Source organism: Equus przewalskii, chromosome 1, assembly GCF_037783145.1.
Source record: "Equus przewalskii isolate Varuska chromosome 1, EquPr2, whole genome shotgun sequence".
NCBI lineage: Eukaryota > Metazoa > Chordata > Mammalia > Perissodactyla > Equidae > Equus > Equus przewalskii.
Window position 1 is genome coordinate 105,720,288 of NC_091831.1, and position 19,344 is coordinate 105,739,631.

At 47.6% G+C, this 19,344-nt stretch overlaps 1 protein-coding gene across 11 annotated transcripts in view; it reads right to left on the reverse strand.

Moving 5' to 3' along the window:
• Positions 1-19,344, reverse strand: part of ADAMTS17 (ADAM metallopeptidase with thrombospondin type 1 motif 17) — a 338,906-nt gene that overhangs the window by 267,289 nt on the left and 52,273 nt on the right. For all 11 annotated transcript variants that reach the window (XM_070620387.1, XM_070620368.1, XM_070620376.1 and 8 more), the window contains exon 4: positions 5,875-6,044. In XM_070620387.1, coding sequence (XP_070476488.1) covers positions 5,875-6,044 — 170 coding nt within the window. The remainder of the gene's footprint in view (positions 1-5,874; positions 6,045-19,344) is intronic.

Sequence of the window (19,344 nt, forward strand, 5' to 3'; positions counted from 1 at the left end):
GTTTTTTTCTTAATCTATTCTGCCAGTCTGTCTTTGACTGAAGAATTTAATCCATTTACATTTAGGGTAATTTCTGATAAGGAGGGACTTATTTCTGCATTTTGCTATTTGTTTTCTATATGCCTTCTAGCTTTTTTGTCCCTTGTCTCCTGCATTAACGACTTTTTTATGATGAAACTTTTAAACTCCTCTCTCATTTCCTTTTGTGTATATTCTATAGCTATCTTCTTTGTGATTACCATGGAGATTACATTGAACATCCTAAAGTTATAACACTCTAATTTGCATTTATACCAACTTAAATTCAATAGCAAATGAAAACTCTGCAACAAGCTGGTTTTTTAAAAGCAGATAAATATGGAATTATAAATCCAGATAAGGACCAGCAAGTAAAAAGCAGCCTGTTATGATAAAGAAAACAGGTTGGCCTTTTTCAGAAGGGTCAGCAAGGATGGCCCCTCTGACAGGACATTTACGTGGAGGCTTAAAAGACTAGAGGAGCTAGCTCTATAAGGCAGAGAGAAAAGAGAATACTTGACAGAGACCATGAATCTGACAGGAGTTTGGGGAGCCTGAGGAATGGTGGCCCACATGGCAGGTGTCAGTGCTGAGGTAGAGAAGGGAATGAAGTCCAGGAGAAGTAGGTGGGTCCCAGGTGACATGGCCTTGGAGAACCACGCAAAAGAGGGAGGACTCCACATCAACCCCCATGGGAAGCCACAGAGGGGCTTAGTGCTGCTAAGTGACAAAGTCCTAATTCTGTTGGATGAAGATCTTGCTGGGCATTCTGCAGTAATGATTCAAGGGGGAAGAAAATGGAAGTGAGCCACCCAGCAAGGCAGCTCTGGTAGTTGTCAAGACCAGAAATAATGGCAGTCAGTCCAGGGTGGAGATGGAGAGAAACAACAGACTCCAGACATGCTTGTCATCTTAACAAGATGGCGTGGGGGTCCCTCAGCCCTGGGTTTGAGTCTTCATCCTGCCGTGTACTCACTGGCTCTGCACCCTGCTGTGTCACTCCCCTCGAGCCTCCATTTCCTTTTCTGTAAAATGGGAATGATGAAATCCACAAAGAATGAGGAGGAAGAGACATGAAATCACCCAGTTTGCCATCTGGACTGGTAGGTGTATCAAAACATCCATTTCTTTCCTTCCTTTCAAACGTGGGCCATCAGGTCACCAACCAATGCTGATCTAACACATCACAACTAGGAGATGCTATGAAAACTGGGAGTAAACACTCGTCACCAAGTTCTCCCAGCTTTGGATATATTGTCACACACCCAGGCCCTACAGGCCCCCCCGGCCTGCCTTGGGGACAGGGCCTGTCTGGGTTTAGCCTTGGGGGTCAGAGCAGTATGCCTGAGTGAGCTGGGCCTCTGCCCACAGACAGCCAAGTGGGAGGGCAGGGAGGAGGTGGACGCCTGGACATTAGCACCCAATGATGTTACTTCCCACAGAGAGAAATATGTTGGAAAGAAGGTGGCAACCACTCTAGCAGATTTCCTTCCAAATCCAGGGGAGCTAAGGAGATGGAGCCACTTCAATCCTGGAGACCCAAAGAAAATAGTCTCTGATGGGAGAGAGATGGGCTGGCTGGCCTTGCCCTCCTGCTCGCTGCCCCTGGGGGCCTTGTCTAATGACAGGGCTCCTAACCCAGCCACAATCCTTTCCCACCCTCCTGGCTTAAAGATGATCTCTCTTACTAACAGAAATCCCTTTTCCAAAACAGCCACAGGCAGGATAGAATTCTTTGGATTTTCAAAACTAGAGTTTGAGGGATTTTGGTGGTGGAGGGTGGTCTTGTTTAAAACAAGGTGTAATGTTTGAATGTAACTCGTTTTTAAATCTGAACAGTGACCCACAACTAGAGCAACAGAAACAGGGTCCCAGTGGTAGAGTCTGTGTGAAGGGCTCAGGAGACTCTGCTTTCATTCACTTTCTGGTCTTGTCAGACCGGCCAAGAAACCCCAAGGACAGGTGACTGAAAGGCTAAGTGTTAGTATACACATGCCATATGCCCTCCACTACAGTGGCACTGCTCTTATTAGGTCGGCCTCATCAGGAAAATTTAAATCCAATTCAATGTGGTTAGCCCCAGGTTTGCCCTCAGCAAGAGGATCTGGAACCTCCAGTGTCTTAGCATGAGCAGCTGAAGAGGAAAGAAGAGTGTCAAACTAAAGCCAAGCATCACAACCACTCAGTCTCTGACTTTCCGTCCTTACAGCCCATGGAGGGTGGAAGGGCAATTTCCCACGTACAATGCCCATGCCCACCTGTGATAAAACTGCTGCCCCTGCCCAGATGATAAATTATGAAAGACATATCAAAGTAGGAGCTTCCATTTATTATTACTTTAGTTGTTGTAAGGAATGTTTACTCCTTGCACTTGCGCCCGAGACAATTAAAAAAAAAAATAAATGAGATGAAATTATCTGCAGATGAAAGACTCTGGTGTGGAGCCAGGCCCACCAGCCCTCCTCCAGGGTTTCCTCTTGGCAGACTGAAGCACTGCAACCCATCATTAACCAGCCACCAGGAGGATCTGGGTTTACGCAAAGGAAGAACACAGAAATATTTCTCAGAAACCAGGGCCACACACCATTAAAAGTTAACAAAAGCAATTCCACTTCTGGGTATATACCCAAAAGAAGTGAAAGCAGGGACTCAGATATCTATACACCCATGTTCACAGCAGCATTAATCACAAAAGCCAAAAGGTGGAAGCAACCCAAGAGCCTACTGATGGACAAATGGATAAACAAAAGGTACACACAACGGAATATTATTCAGCCTTAAAAAGAAAGGAAATTCTGACACATGCTACAACATGGACAAACCATGAAAACATTATGCTCATTATGCTAAGTGAAATAAGCCACTCACAAAAGGATAAATACTGTACAACACTATTTATATAAGGTATCTAGAATCGTCAAGTTGATAGAGACACAAAGTAGAATGCTGGTTACCAGGGGCCAGGGATGGGGTGGGTGGGTATGGAGAGTCAGTGTCAATGGGTAGAGTTTCAGTTTGGGAAGATGAAGAAAGTTCTGGAGATGGATGGTGGTGATGGCTGCATGACAATGTAAATGCATTAAATGCCACTGAACTGTACACTTAAAAATGGTTAAAATGGTAAATTTTATGTGTTTTTTACCACAATTTAAAAAAAAAGAATAAATTTTAAAAAAGAGAAGGAAGGATAGAAGGGAGGAAGGGAGGGAGGGAAAAAACGTTAATGCAACTCCTAGAGTTTATGACTCTGAAAGGGAGGGCAACTCGGTGCCCTCATGTCGTACCCACAGAGGCCACGTCTTGAAAACAGATCACTAGTCAAGGGTCTCCCGGGGATGCACACTGTGGGCTTGCTTTGCAGAAGAGCCTATCCTGTGAGTAAGTCTGTGGGTCCCAAGAGTCACTTATCATGAAGACACTACTCTCGAAGGGCTACCAAAGGAGCCTCAGCCTTAGAGCACAGCATGTCTGAGGGGGGCGTAGACAAGACAGCGGGAATTTCCCATGGACAGGTATGCATCTGGAAAGCCTGCCTGACAAAACAGAGCAGGGGCCCCAGAGTCTTATCTTTACAGCAAGTAGGATTTCCGCAGGGCTCACCCATCCACTAGCCCAGGGTGGGGTTCATGAGCATCTATTTTCCTGTGGCCAGTTAGGGAGACGTTTGGCCTGATAGCCATGGCCCCACCAGTGACTTCCTAGGTGACCTTGGTGATGTCCCCGCCTCCTTGCTCTTGGGCCTCCTTCAGCCATCCCCCACCCCCACAGCACAGCCCTTGCCCTGCCTACTCACTCCCTTTCTGTAGCCATCTGACCCTTTGCTGCCAGGCACAGGCACTCTTTGTGGCAAAACCCCTGCCTGCCTGACGAGAATAGGCTCAGAGCGGTCAGACACCACCTTCCAGGTCTGCGGTCAGTGGCAAAGCAGGGGTCCTGGTCCAGGCCTGTCTCAGCCTAAGCCCCACACTCATAACACCCGCTCCCCTTTCCCTCAACAAAGTCCTCCTTGACCCTGATTCCCTCTAGCGAAGCTCTTTTCTCTCCTCTCCCTTAGCCAAGTTCGTCTGCAGCTGCAGCTTCTACTTCTTCACTTCCCATTCCCATTTCGGTTCGCCCCTGTCCAGCTTCCACCCCCAACAACCCCTAAAGCTATTCCTACAGGCACCTGGCCACAGCATCTGTCATTGCTAACTAGTCCCTTCTTGCACCTCTCACCTCTTTCCTTAGGGTTGACCTCCTCCCAGTCTGTGTCCACCCTCTGCCAACTCCTCATCCTCTGCTCTGCTCCCCAGGACTGGTGCTCCACTGGGCTGTGTGTGGCCAGCTTCTCTACCCACCCGATGTGCTCCACCTGGACAATGCAGCAGTTCCAAGCTCTATGCTGAAAAGCCCCAGACCCTATTGTCCAGCCAGGACCTCTGTCCTGATCTCCATAGGGAACTCAAATGCAGCTTGTCCAGAATGGAACTCTTCGTCATGTCCCCACTCTGCCTCTCTTCTCACCAGCCAGTGGCTCCACCATCCACCCAGGCTTGTAGCCCAGGTGCACCCTGGATTTCTCTCACCTTTACCTCCTGCCTCACCAAGTCCCACACCCTGCCAGTCACCAGTTCCTGCGGGTCCTTTGTCCCAGCACATCCTCCCCTCTGTATGACTGCCTCCTCCATCCTCACTCCTACCCTTTAGTTCGCATACTCCATTCTCGATGCTCCTTCTTGCCTTTTCCCACTGCAATCCACCCTGTGCACAGCTTCTGAGGTTGTCCTCCCAAACATGGCTCTGGACCTGTTCCTCCCCACCCCTTCAGCAGCCCCACCCCTCAAGCTCTCTTACCTGCCCTCCCCAACCCAACCCTGTCCACGTGTCCACCGACACTCCTAAGGCTCCTCCACTCCCTGCTGCTGCAGCTGCATCACACCACCGGGCCTGCCCTACATGCAGCTCCTGCTGCCCCCTCTGCGTCACCTGCCACTCCTCCCCCAATGTGGCAAACACTTACTCTCGCTCAGCTCAAGGATCAGCACTTTATGAAGCCTCCAGGCTGCAGGGCAATCACTCACCAGCCCTCCCCCTGGACCCCAGTGGGCCCCACAGGTACTTTTACTGTAACACGGATGCTTTATTCGTCTGTTGATACCACTGCCTTCCGAGAGAGGGACAAGGTCTGTTTTGCACTTGTATCCTGAGCACTAACACAATGCCAGGAGGTCTTCAAGAATGCTTGTTAGGAAAGCAGATAGATGGCTGGAGTTTGGGATGTGTTCAAAGATCCTTCTAAGTCTAAAATTTGAGGAGTGTAGCCCCTCTCCCACTCCCCCATCTTGTGAAGGACCTCTTATCACCACCCATCAAATTGGATGTAGACGCAGGCTCCTTCCTTGATCCCGTCCACGAGACAACCTCTCTCCCAACCTCTCACCAGGTCCTCACTGCACATAGCAAGCTCCGTTTTACAGGAAAGTTTGGTCTTGATTCCTCCTCCTAGACTGCTGACTCCTTAGAGCAGGGACTGGGCTCACTCACTTTGAACACCCCTTGGAGAGGGTCTTGCACACAGCAAGGGTCTCGGAAGGCCTCTGGTAAGGAGTGGCAGGCAGGGCTCAATCACTGAGCAGACCTAGGCACTGAAACACTGCACCAAGGAGGGCTCGGCGGGCAGGCCCTCTCCCATGGGGACGCTCATCAGCCCCCTGCCCTCCACGTGGCCCAGGGGTCACAAGGCTGTGTGTGCCTCCATCCCCCAACCCAGCTTTTTCCTTAACTGAGGAGAAAATGAGGGCATAGCACCCATGTCCTAAGCACTCATCCAGAAGGAAACAGAGCCCATGAGGGTCAGAACCCCGACTCCAGACTCACCATGTTCATGACAGTGAGGATGAACCTCTGGGCAGCCTCTGCCCCATGGTACTGCACCATGTCAGCGTCGGCCACCACCAGTGTCTCCACCGTATGCTCGTTGGTGAGCTGGATGGCATTCCTCCGCTCTCGCCAGTCCCGCGATGGCCTGCCTCTCCTTGGCTTCTTTTCTAGAAGACAACGGAGACATTTGTGCAGTCCTTAGTCTTCTGATTTCCAAAACCATATAGCAAATAGGCCTTCCATTGGACCTCCCCAAGAGAATGGTCAGTCTCAGCTGGCCAGTAGATGGACCTCCACCAGCACAGGGCGAGTCTGAGTTTGCTCACTAGAGGAAGAGCTGACAAGCAAAAGCAAGAGAGCTTGGCAGGCCAGACATCGAAAGGAATCACACCCATCCACCATCACTGCGGAGGAGGCAAACAGGACTGAACATCCCAGAAGAGAAGACCTGTCCCTCAGAGGAACTTGGAGAACTACACAAAGTCTGTGGGAAAAAAGGAAGACTAGGCCAGTGGGGAGGGATCAGAAAGTGCCTGGGGTCAATGACAGAACTAGCCAAGACTTTCTGAAAGAGCTACACCCACTGCTGATAACTGAGACCAAAGAAGCAGGGAGCCAGGGGACAGGACAGGACAGGACATTCCCCTGGAAGCTGGCATTCCAGAGACTCTTCTGAGAGTCATGAAAAAGGAGCCATAAGCATGAGCAGACACAAAAAGTACTATTTAAAAAAAAAAAAATCAGGACAAAATGAGGAAAAAAAAAATCGCAAGACACATACAACCAGCCCAAGATGCAAGTTTGTCTCTTCCTCACCATTGGGAAGGGTTATTGGTAAAAGTGTGAGTAATCCTCCGCTGACTCTTTAAATAAACGGATTCCCTATAAGACCTTACTTTGCTAAACACCTATTGTTATTAATCTGAGCCCACATGGGAACGTCTGACCACCCAAAGCCGCGGTGTGAGGACTCACCTAGTCTTTGTTGGTGGAAACACCTCTGACCAACACCAAAGGTTGACATGAATAACACGCTCTTCCAGAATCCAAATGTGAACAGAGAAGTAGTTCTTTAATTTGATAGCTGTGATTTCCATTTTAGCACTAGCCCATAAAAAAGCCATCTCTGCTACAATTTCCACACAGTAAGCCCAGCCTACATATGCATAAACCGGCTTCATAAAGCGACCTAATCAGTCCAGAGTCAAAAATGCACACTATGAAATAACCAGAGATATGGGTCATAAAACAAATAAGAATCCTCTGTACCATGAAATTTACAAGTGTGAAAAATTGGAAAACAATGTAAATATCCAACCACAGAGAAAGCCCCCAATAGTAAAACAGTACAGAGCCATGAGAAGCACATTTGTGAAGATTATTTAGTGCTGTAGAAAGCAGCAGATGTAAATCTGTATATATAGTGAAATGCCAATTTTACAAAGATTTTTTACACACAAGTATCTTCAGGCTCCAAACACAGGTAGATAAGTAAATAAGTAAATAAATAACTAATCAACCAACCAACCAAGAAAAATCTTAACTAAAATGTGAATGGTGTGTGATGTGTGATCTTCATTTTCCCTTTCTTTCCTCTGTATTTTCCAAATTTATACAACCAACAAGTATTACTTTATTTAAAGTAAATATCACTGAGTCTGAGAAAAACACAGAAGTCACTTTTAAACTTTAAATAACAAAACAGAAGGTATGGGGGAGCAAAGTATGTCATCTGACTTATCAGAGATGCAAATGAAAGGCGTAAATGTCTTGTCAGCTCCACAGGATGATTCCCTCCTTGCCCGGTGCCATGCCCCCCTCCCATCAAGACTACGGGGCCTCAATAGGGGAACAAGGGCAGGAAGGGTTTGTTCCAAGACAAAAGGCAAGATCTTAAATGGTACTGCCTTTGCACATGAGCAGAATGAAAGAGGTCCCTTGTTGAGGATCTCTCTATGAACCTGCACCCACATTCACCAACCAGTCATCTCCGAACGTGAGGGAAAGAGGAAGACCTTGGGTGATCTCCCAATTCCGGGCTCAGTCTGCTTGCCAGGTGCTCACTGCCTGGATCAGGCCAATCTGTCCAACCTGGAATTTGGGATGAGCCACCTCACTCCCATTTATTTACTTACGTATGTGTGTATATATGTAAAGGTATGCTTTTTGGTGAGGAAGATTAGCCCTGAGCTATTGCCAATCTTCCTCTTCTTTTTTTTCCTCCCCAAAGCCCCAGTACATAGTTGTGTATCCTAGTTGTAAGTCCTTCTAGTTCTCCTATGTGGGATGCTGCCACAGCATGGCTTGATAAACAGCGCCATGTCCACACCCAGGATCCAAACCTGTGAACCCCAGGTCGCTGAAGTTGAAAGTGTAAACTCAATCACTGTGCAGGCCCCCTCACTCCCATTTTAAAGTAGCAGAAGTGAAGGGTCACCCAAGTGTAACCAGCACGCCCACAACCTCCCAGGCAACCAGGCCCGAGTCAAACGGTGCCTTAGCTCTTCTCAAAGTCAGTATTGATAACCCATCTCTTGGAATCACCAACTCATTGTTCTCACCTGCAGATGTTCCTCACATTGGCTGCTCGGTACGTATTTTCACACCTTGTCATATATTTTCAGGTTCTCATATGGAAACATCTGCATTTTCAGCATGACCTGAAGGATGCATTAGTACTATCTCTCTGGGAGATGGTGAGCTTGAACATACAACAGCTGAGAGTCTTCTGAGAAAAGTAGCCCATTACTCCTGGACCAGAGGAGCAGGTGGCTCCTGGACATTTAACATATCAAAATCCTGCACTGGGCATCAGTCTTTCAAGTCTATAAAGTAGAACTAATATGACTAATGAGACCCAGATGAACCTTGAAGAGCTGATAAACACGGTGTCATAAAGGGTGAAATGCTGTGGGTTAACATAAGCCCAGAGTACTAAGTGACAGGTAAAACACAACAGCAAGGTATTCTGTGGGTTTTAAAGGCTTTTCCCCATGACTATCTCATTTGTTCCTTTCATTGCCCCCAGCCCGGGCACAGAACTAGCTGAGAAATAAATATTCACTGAATGAATGTATGCATGAATGAGTGAGTGGAATCTCTATTTCCCAGATAACAAAGCTGAAGTCAAGCATTAGGCAGTGGGGAATCTGGTCCCAGAAGCATGGCCACCCCCCTCACCTCTAACTCCCCCCAGCTACACTGCCTGTGTGTGTGAACATGTACCTCAGGGCCATCTGAGCTTACAATGTGAGGGTGAGAAGAGCTGGAGAAAACTCAGCAGGGAAAGAGTCTGTGCTGAGCATAATGAATTTGACTTTGCTGCCACGGGCAGCAGGACTTGACCAGAACACAGTGCGTGGTTCTCACAGCATGCGGCTCTTCTGCGCAGAATTCAGTGACTGGTGCTCCTTCTGTTTAGATGGTCTCCAGCTTATTCCAGGCCCTTCGGCAACTGCAGCATAATTATCCCACATGGCTCCCTCCCACCCCCACCCCCAGCACACCGTGCTCCTGCCTGCACTCCCCTCACTGAACACTGCTAATTGGGGCTGTCATGCCAGAGCCACACTAGGCTGACTGGTGACTCCAAAACACATCCAGTGCTCTGCCCTGTCCCCGCACTCAAGAGCTTGAGAGGCCACTAGCCTTGATTCATAACCCCAGCACACAGTTGGGTTTCAGGAACTCGGAAGTCATCAGATTTCGCAAGGCAATATGGCGCGTGTGGCTGCATACTGAATACCACTTTCAATGAGGTCTAGGCCAGCACGTCAAGATCAAAGGCACGACTACATCAGCAGTGAAATCAACAAATGGACGCTTGATAGCCTCACATCAATACAAGTCAGGCTTTGCCACAAAATGAGCAGCAAAAATCCTGGATTTTGGAATTGCAGCTAAGAGGCCAAGGACCTGTATTCCCTTTCCATGCAGGGGTGGTGGCAGAGGCTAACAAGGGGGTGGAAGGGGTGGGAGGCTGGAGGGAGGTCCACCCTCCTCCTCTTTCCCTGCTCCCATCAACCACTTCACCAGCAGAGCTCAGGCTGCAGCCATCTGTTTTGATGATTATTCCTTTCCTACAGGGACAACAGAACCATAAGACATTTTTATCTTTAATTCCCTGAACTGTATAAACAAACCCTAATAGACAAAGTTTCATCAACACCAATATTCACAGATTATAAGCATCTTAGAAAGTAAGAAGAACACCAGTTTCAGAATAACATGGGTACTGGATTCAGACCTCACCAGAGAGGTCACAGCTCAGGCTGGGCAGGCATGCAGCCGTCTGGAGGGCCCTCCAAGCTCAGTAATCAGCCGCCTCCAGCCACTGTGGGAACAAGAGAGGCAGTCCTCACCCTGCTGATGAGGACAGACCACATCCTGTGAGGCCCCAGGCCCTCTCCTATTGTCACAGGCTCCAGGGATCACTCCCAAGTCCAGCCCAGCAGTTTCTTTTGCCAGCACATTGCTGGAGTTGGTGCTGACTTGGTAGATTTTCAATCTCTGGCTTCACATTATTTTTCTTACATTTATTTTCCCTTTGTCCCAATTATCCATTAAAAAAGAAAATCGCATGTATTTATGCAGGATACCCCAAATCTGTTGGGAACAGATGAAGAAGAGCAAACGACAAGAAAGAAACAAAGGACATTTGAATGTTGTACTTTCAGAATACTTAAATTATAATTTATTCTAAGAGTTTGGGACTGTTGAAAATGCTGAGTAAATACATAAATTGTCATTGTAGCTACTAGTTTTGCTCTTGGCAAACTAAAACCTCTCAGTTATGAATTATCAAGCTTTATATAGAATAGATCTTCCTTTAGTTTAACAACGGTAGAGTATTTAGGTATTTACTAGGGAAAAACAACAATAGATCACAAAATATCTTGTGTGACAGCTGAGTAGCCAGAAGCCACCCCGGAATTACTCCACTTCCTGCTGCACAGGAAGGATCCTTGCATCTGCAATTCTACCAATGTCATTTCCAGGGAAGACCTCAGGTTACTCTCTGTGCCAAGGGAGAGGAAAAACAAGTCTCTGCCAGCTGTAGAAGCCGAGAGAGAAAACAGATGTGGTGGAGGAAGTGGAGGCAGCTGCCCAAGGGCACTCGGCACTTGAGATGAAGGGCAGAGGGCGCTTCAGGGCGAGAAGACAAAGACAGATGCCACTGCCAGGAACTAGGTACCGGCTGTCCAACGTGCTTACAGAGTTAACGGGAAGACGCAGACTTAACTGAAACTTGTCATTCAAACGAGAAACATGAACTTTTCCCACACACAGCACTCAAGGTCCAGAAACAAGAATGTCCTCATCCCAGGCACGTGGACACCAGAACCATCGGCACTGGGGAAGACTCCAGAACCAGACATTCTCTTAGGCACATGGACCACGGGTTTTCTCCAGCTCTCTTGTGAGCAGGCAAGGGCAATCCCATCAGAAGCCCTTGGCGCCACTGTGATGTGTTGCAAAGAATTCACCTGCGGTCACAGGATTGCCACCTGTCCTTCACTCTCACCCTGTGGCGCAGACTCTGTGATTTACACCCAACCCCCTGTGGTCTTTACAAGTCCTAGGGTGAGAAGTCCCTTCCAGCGCTGGGAGAGGGGTTCCACACTGGCAAGACTGTGGCTGGCCATGGCAGTGCAGGCCATGGTGCCCAGACTGATCATGGGGACAGGGAACCCCTCACCCTAAGGGCCAAAGAGGCCTCCAGATGAGCGGCAGCAGATGACAAGAGTTCAGAATAGGGCTGTGGTTGGGGGCAGACCAGAGAGTGTGTCCAGCTCAACCATGACTAGCCAGCTGTGGGATGCTGAGCAAGCCACAGAACGTCTCCAAGCCTCATGTGACCATCTTTAAAATCAGAACGATCATACCCACCACACAGGTTTGCATAGTAAATACGTGAGCTATTTATTGAGCTCTTAGGACACTCTCTGGAATGTTGTGATTGTTCAATAAATGGCCCCTTTATTACAATGATGATGATGGTAGTGGCGGTCAGGTGGACTAGTGGTCAAGGACACAGTTTTGGAGACAGAATGCCTGGATTCAAATCCTGGCTCCCTGACAGCTTGGTCTGACCTGGACTAATCATTTGCCCTCTTTAACCTTAGATGACTCATCAGTGAAGCAGAGGCAGTAACAGTTTCTCCCTTACAGGGCCATGTCAAGTTTAAAGGAGATCTCGCATGTAAGACCTTAGCAGGGTGCTGGGATCACACTTAAGTGCTTAGTAAAGCTTAGCTCAACAGATCATCACTATCTTTGTTCTTCTTGGAGACTGATGAAGAGGGGCTCTGGAGCCTGCAGCTGGGGTACCCCAGCTGGGTGACCCGGGCAGGTCATCTAAATCCCTTCTCAATGCTGATGAGCAGCAAACCAGTCAGCCTTGGGAAGTGCTCAGAAGAGCATCTGGCAGGAGCAGGCGCACAGCTGATGCTGTGAAGGAACCTTCTGCGGCAGTGAAACAGTCCTCCCCAAGCCATAATTTGAGTGGAGAGGATTTCGGGTTTTAGATAAGATTGCCCCCAGGGAATCCCTTTAGTTAGAACATCCATTTTCCCACTTTACTCCTACGGAAACAAACAGCCCCTCAGCTGTCTGATGACACACACTGGAAAGCGGTTTCTAGGGAGCAGTTATTCCTTCTGAAGGCTTTGTGGATGAGATGCACCAGCCGCATGTGAATGCTGGGGACGGGTGGTCACACCGGAGCACTAAAAACAGGTAAAGTCACACCTGCCATGCCTGTGCTCTAAGGAACACAGTCTCTGTGGGAAGGTGCCCATGTGCTCCCCAAGGCTGCAGCCATGGTCCCACCACAGCCTTCAGGAGCCAGGCTATCACTTCCCACTAGGGGCCAGTATGTGCGGGACAGCGTGTCCACTGCCAGGGGCGTTTGGGGTCTTCTGGCGAAGCCACCACTCCACGAGGTGACATCCTCTGAGGCGGGACAGTGACCGAACTGGATATCCCGGCTCAGTGCAAAATGTATCACTTGCATGATCCTTTGAGGGCTGGCAGGTGAGTTTTCTGAGCTGCAAATCTGCTCATGTAAAACAGGCCAAAGGTGAAATCTATAAAAACGGCCATTCCTTCAACTCCCAGTAAAATAAGATCCTGCTCCAGCAGATGGCACACTGTGTGAGGGACAAAAGGTCATAGAGCAAGAACAGACGCTAAGCACCCTCATGGTTTACTTGTTAGCATAAATGATTGTTAGACGACTTACCACCAAAATACACAGATTAAAATAAAGTTAGGAAGAGAAACTAAAAACCAAAGAAAAGAAAATACAAATATAACAACAGAGAAGGTCAACACAGTAGCTCTGGTGACAAAAATCACCTTGAACTGTAACCCAAGGTACACAGAGCATGTATGGTGTGCTGTGCCCTCACTGCTCATTTGCCCTCCTATCGCAGAGGAGTCACAGACTGTTACCATCCATGCCTACTGATCAGCAAACTGAGGCAGAAGAAATCTATTAAATGTTCTGCTCGAGGGCACTAACCCAGCTGCCTGGGATTCCAGCCCCAGCAGTCTGACCACTATCCATTCTGCCTTAGAATTTGGTTCTGAGTTTCCTGAAATCAGGGAAAAAAATTTTAAAAGGTAAACATACTACATTCTCAGTTTTATCACTCCTCTAACAGGAGAAAGGATACCATTCCTCAGGAAAAGACAATGTTTTCCTAACACCAACTTCTAAAATAAAAATACCAAGTAAGACTTCACAAGGGGCCTCCCGGTGATGCACCAGGCAGTGTTTTCACTAACGTTTTATGGCCAATGTGATCATGAATTCTGTTTATGTATATCTTACAGGAAGCTTCTATGACCCTGAAAGGCCTGAAATTAAGACATTGGTCAAAGGGAATTCTGGAAAAATTCCACCATGTGTTCCATGTCAGCAGCCTCGGGTGGTCCCTCAGTCCTGGGAGGGCAGTGAAGTGACAAGAAGAGGGGCTGAGGGCCCAGCAGCCAACATGACTTGGGGAGGACAAAGGTGGGATGACAGAAGCAAGAAAGGAAGATGACAGGTGGCCTGAATTAGAAAGAAGATGTGAGATCACAGACGGTGACACTGGCTTCTGGAATAAGAGGGGTGCTGCTCAGCAGGCAGGGCCCACTCGTTCACTTGGTGGCACAGCCTAAGGGGGCCAGGGGACCCGCTAGGCAGCCCACTCAAGGTACCAAGGGTCTGCAGCTGCCATGACCTGGGCTGGCTGGGCTGCCATGCAGGACAAGTGGATGGGATATGGTTTTTGGGTTTTTTTTCCATACCTACCACATAAAAAATTAATTGAAACCTGAAAAACAGCAGTAACCATGGGAATGGCAAAACCTCTCAGACCAGACTAGGCAGGAGTCTGGAGCTCTGGAGTCCACCCAGCTTGACTGAAAGCCCCCAGGCCGCCCACTGCTGGTGGGGAATCTGGACAGGCAACCTTGGAGTGCCCCCCAAATCCCCTGCTCCCCAGCTCTCCTCCAAACTCTGCAGATACAACCATCTACTTCATAGTCTAATGTGGTCTGTGCTTGCCTTCTGGGCTAGACCGTGAGCTATCATCCTGTGGACCCACCTCAGCACCTAGCACTACCTGGTGCAGAGCAGGAATTCAAGAACTATACTTAGTTGAATGAATTTTTTAAAGTCTTCGAAATTCCTAATTAATAAGATTAATTTTTAGGGAACTTAAATGTCCTGAAATTCAACTCTCACAAGGTGCTTCCTCCCCCTAAGGAGGTGGTGGAAAACCTCAGCATGAGGAGCCCAGCTTCCATGTCCCATGGAGCTGGTGAGAACCTGCCCATGGGCTTCCAGGGTGAATGGGCGAGTTTCCTCATCTATGAAACAAGGCGATAATTATTCCACCCTCTCAGGGCGGACGTGAGGAACAAGTAAGAGACGCATGCTCGGCCTCTGACACAGGGTCAGATATATAACAACACGCTCAAATCATGCTGCTCGTCTTATTTCTACTCTTATTATTACATTACTGTTATCGCTATTAACTATTAGGGTCTAAACACTAACTTTTAAATTTTGTATGACTCCAGAACCAAAAAGTGAACCTGGATGCTTTTACATACTCTATAGGGCCTGATTTATCATATTATCCATCTACCCAGAGCCTTTAGTCTAGACACTCACCAAACTGTTGCCTTTGATATTTCTTACTGGGTGGGGGGTATGAAACAATTTCTCTAAGGCTATCCTCAATCACGTAACAATAAATTAAAGCCCCGTGGCATAGTGGTTAAGTTCACCACACTCCACTGCGGCAGCCCGGGTTCATGGGTTTGGATCCAAGGTGTACACCCACACCACTCATCAGCCATGCTGTGGCAGGTGACCCACATATAAAGTGGAGGAGGATTGGTAGAGATGACAAATTTTAGCTCAGGGTTAATCTTCCTCAAGCAAAAAAAATAAAAATAAAAAGAGGAAGATTGGCAACAGATGTTAGCTCAGGGCTAATCTTCCTCAGCAAAAAAACAAATAAGAGGAGGAAGACTGGCAACAGACGTTAGCTCAGGGCTAGTCTTTCTCAGCAAAAATAAAATAAAATCACAGTTCCAAGAGGAGTGGGGGAGTGGACTGTAACTCTTACTCAACACCCCCACGTAACCTCCCAACATTCCAGAGGAGGAAATATTTTAATCATCAGAAACATGATGGAACTTAAAACATGACTGTACATGAAATCAGCTATTTAAGCCATGAAACATTAATGGCGTTTCACATAGGAGGGAAGAATGAAAATCAAATGTTTTTCATTAAAATGGAAAACAGTGTGAGTCCATCCCCTTGGAGGAGAAAGACCAATCTGCCACAAGCAGGCTTTCTCTATACAGACCTCCACTGCCACCCCATCCCTTTCCAAAGCCACCACTTGCCACAGCATGAAAAAAGAGCAAGATGCGTGGTTTCAACTACATGTCCAATAGCTCCACTGTCTTCTGTCATTAACTTTCCTAAAATAAGCAGCCATGGGATGTAATGAAAATACCTTTAGGCTGGGAATTGGGAACTCTGGATATTTCCTGGGCCTGATCTTGATGCCCCTGAAGGTGTCACTTAACAGAAAGGTCTCCATTTCTCATGCACCGGCTGTCTCCTGTCTCCCAGCACTCTCTTCTGCACTCTGCCCTGGGGCTGGAAGCCTGCATAGTAGATTTCCCAGACTCCCTTGCCAGCTGGCTTCCTGTTCAGCTCTGCCAACAGGTGGCGCCAGAGGGAAATCAGAAGGCAGGAGATGGGGAGAAGGGGCTCCTTGTGTCTTCAGCTCAGGGTGGCACTGTTCCAGCAGAAATGAACAACTATGGCTCCAGCTTCCAGTTCTTGGGGCACTCCCAGCCCAGCCTCCCCATTCCCCAGAGGTACTTCTGTAGAGACATCAGCTTAGCTATACCTTCGTGATGGTCTGATGCCCTCTCAGAGGTCTAGGCCCCAGCCCCACAGACCCCTGCCCCAAGCTCTGTGGTCCTGAAAATGCACCTTTTCCCTTTTCTTTCCCCAGCCCTCAGGTGAAAGCTATTTTCTGGGTTACCTCAGCCTCCCCTCTTGCTCTTTCAGATTCTGACATTGATGTAATCAATTCCCTGTGTTAAATTCCCCTGTTACAAATACCTAGCAGGGTTTCTATTTTCCTGACTAGACACAAACTGATACAGCCTAAAATGAGAGGGTCAGTCTTAAACTACTTTCTCTATTTCATTCAAGCTTCAAGGATTCTTCCCAGTTCTGGAAGCAAGGATTTATTTCTTCACCATGGAAGTATTAAGATATTGGATGTGCACTTCCACACTGTAGAACACTGCCACAGACAGAAATGCCCTACATTCTGAGTCACCATTTAACAAAAAACAATCAATAGGGTGCCTCGTGAAGGAAATGCAAGCATCAATGCATGTCACAGATTTCTCAACAAGCTATCACTGCCACATCTAAGGACCCAAGGACAGTGTTTTAGAGATTTTGAGTCAACTTGGGGAACGCACTGGAGGAGGAAATATAAATACCCAGTGAGCCAGCAGCGGGTTTTCAAGTGTTTTAAAGTTTGCAAACACACAGACTTACAAACACTTTGCTTTCCAATAAAATTGTCAGGTCTAAAAAAATTTTCTGGTCACTTTTTTTCTTTTACTAAAGCACAGTGTCTGTTTATAGAAAAACTACCTTTTCAACTGGAAATGATGGTTCCACGTGTGCAGAAGAGCTCCTAGCCAGGTAAACTTTTCGGCAGCTGCATAAATCCAACATCCTTGAAAAATAACGGTCTTCTCTTTTTTTCTCAAAAAGGAAAAAAAATAGTTTTGCTCTCCAAGTATGAATTCTTTAAATAACTTTCCTCAAGGCCAAGTCATTTTTATAAAAGGCATCTTTTTCATGTAAATTCCTTACAAAGAAAGGTGGAAAATAAAGGGATTTTTTTTGTAGTTAAGATCCCAAATGAAGAACTGATCAACCCTGGAGTCCAAACTCAGTCCCCACGCTAGGCAAGAGGTGTAATCCACACCGCCACCCTAGGATGCAGCACAGCCACAGCTAGGAAAGCTGGGCTGGCCCCTCTGGATCTTTCTATCCATGGTCAGAGCCATGTAGGTACCAAGAAGCCAAACACCACTGCCTGTAGGTGAAGTGGAAAGATATTTATCCAGTCAACAAGTAATAGTTGAGAACCTACTCTGTGCTAGGCACAGCCACAATGTAGATGACCATCTAGAAGAAATAGACATTAACCAAATGAACAGATGAATATATGAAAAATTATAAATGTAACAAATGCTTGCGAGAAAGAATAGATAATGCTATATGAGAATATAAAGGAGAGGGTTCCAATTTAGATTGGGTTCCACGACGAAGTGACGCACGGGCCAAGAATGGAAGGATAAGAAAGGTTAACCATTCAGGGAGGGGAGAGAGGAACTGGGCAGAACAGACTCCAGGAGCCAGCATGGAAGCAGGGACACTGGTTGGATAACTACTACAGGAGCTCAGGTCAACGGGGACCACACCTGGACAAGGGAGGCACGTGTAGGTGAAAAGCAGCAAAGAGGTTCAAGAGGTACTTAGCAGGGTAAACCAAGAGTACTGGGGATATTTGGGTGAGAAAAGAGGAAGTGCCATCAAGGATAACTCCTGGTTTGTATGGTTGTGCTAATCACTGAATGAGGCACCAGTGAAACAGGGCCAGGTATGGAGAAAAAAAAGCACTGTGGGTTTTGGCCTAGATAAGTTTCAGGTGGTTTTGAAGAACCCAAGTTGGCTATCAGATATGCAGACTTGGAGGTCAGAAGCAAAGGTGAGATCAGACAAGCATTTAGGAATCAACGGTCCCAGATCAATCCTTCAGGGACCTCGAAACCGCATGGCTGGATAGAAAAGATGGAACCTACACAGTGGGAGGGGGATGCAGGGAGAGCACAGCACGGAGTCACAGGAGCCAGGGAAAATAAAGTCTCAGGAGGGAGGGCTGCTCAGCACCTCTAACGCAGCAGAGGACTAGGTCAAGAGGGAACTGGACTGAACAAAAGAGGGTTCACCAGTGGTCAGTGAGAGCTCTACTAAGGGAGGACAGGGGAGGGGGCTGAAACCCACCAGGGTGGGGCGAAGTCATGAGAGGTGAGGAAATGGTGCAGAAAAGTCTGGTGAGGAGAGAAACAGGGATGCTGTTGGCAGTTACTAGAACAGAGGGCCCATTTCCTTGAGATGGGAAAAGCTTGCACATCCAACGAAGAAACCCAGGTCCACGGAGGACTGCCATAGTCACTTGGTGTCTACTGCTCCCCTCAGCCCATCACGTTTACGAACAGAAGTCCACAGACCCAGCCAGAAAGAACAAGGCTTCTGATCGACCCATTCCACACCAACTGAGACAAGGACAGTCATTCAACAAGCACTAGTCAAGCCCCATCTCTGTGGCTGGCCCTGCACTGGGTGCTCCCCTCAAGGGAGGGAGAAAAGCACGTAAAAACTTAACAGTCTTATAAAGACCCCACAGATGCAAGAACTGTCAAGGAAACAGCACAGAACTGCGAGGGACAGCTGGCTTCTGATTGGAAGGTCAGGGGAGGAAGAGCACATTCATTGTATCGGGAAAGGACAGAGCTGTATGACCACGAAAAAAGCAGCAGGGAAAATGCAAAATGCAAGTTAGCAGCACCCGGGAAGAGATGCTGGGTCTATTGCAACAAGATTGCTTCAGACTGGCTGTCACAGAGTCCCCTGAGGGCAAGGCAGAATGGCACGTTTTCTGCTTAATTTCATGTCAGTCTAAAATCTTGTCTCAACCTCTATTAAATATTAAATGTACTTGTAAAAGATACTGTATTAGTCTGCTAGGGCTACCATGACAAAGTACCACAGACTGGGGGGCTTAAACAACAGACATTTATTTCCTCCCAATTTTGGAGGCTGTAAGTCCAAGAGGAAGGTGTTGGCAGGGT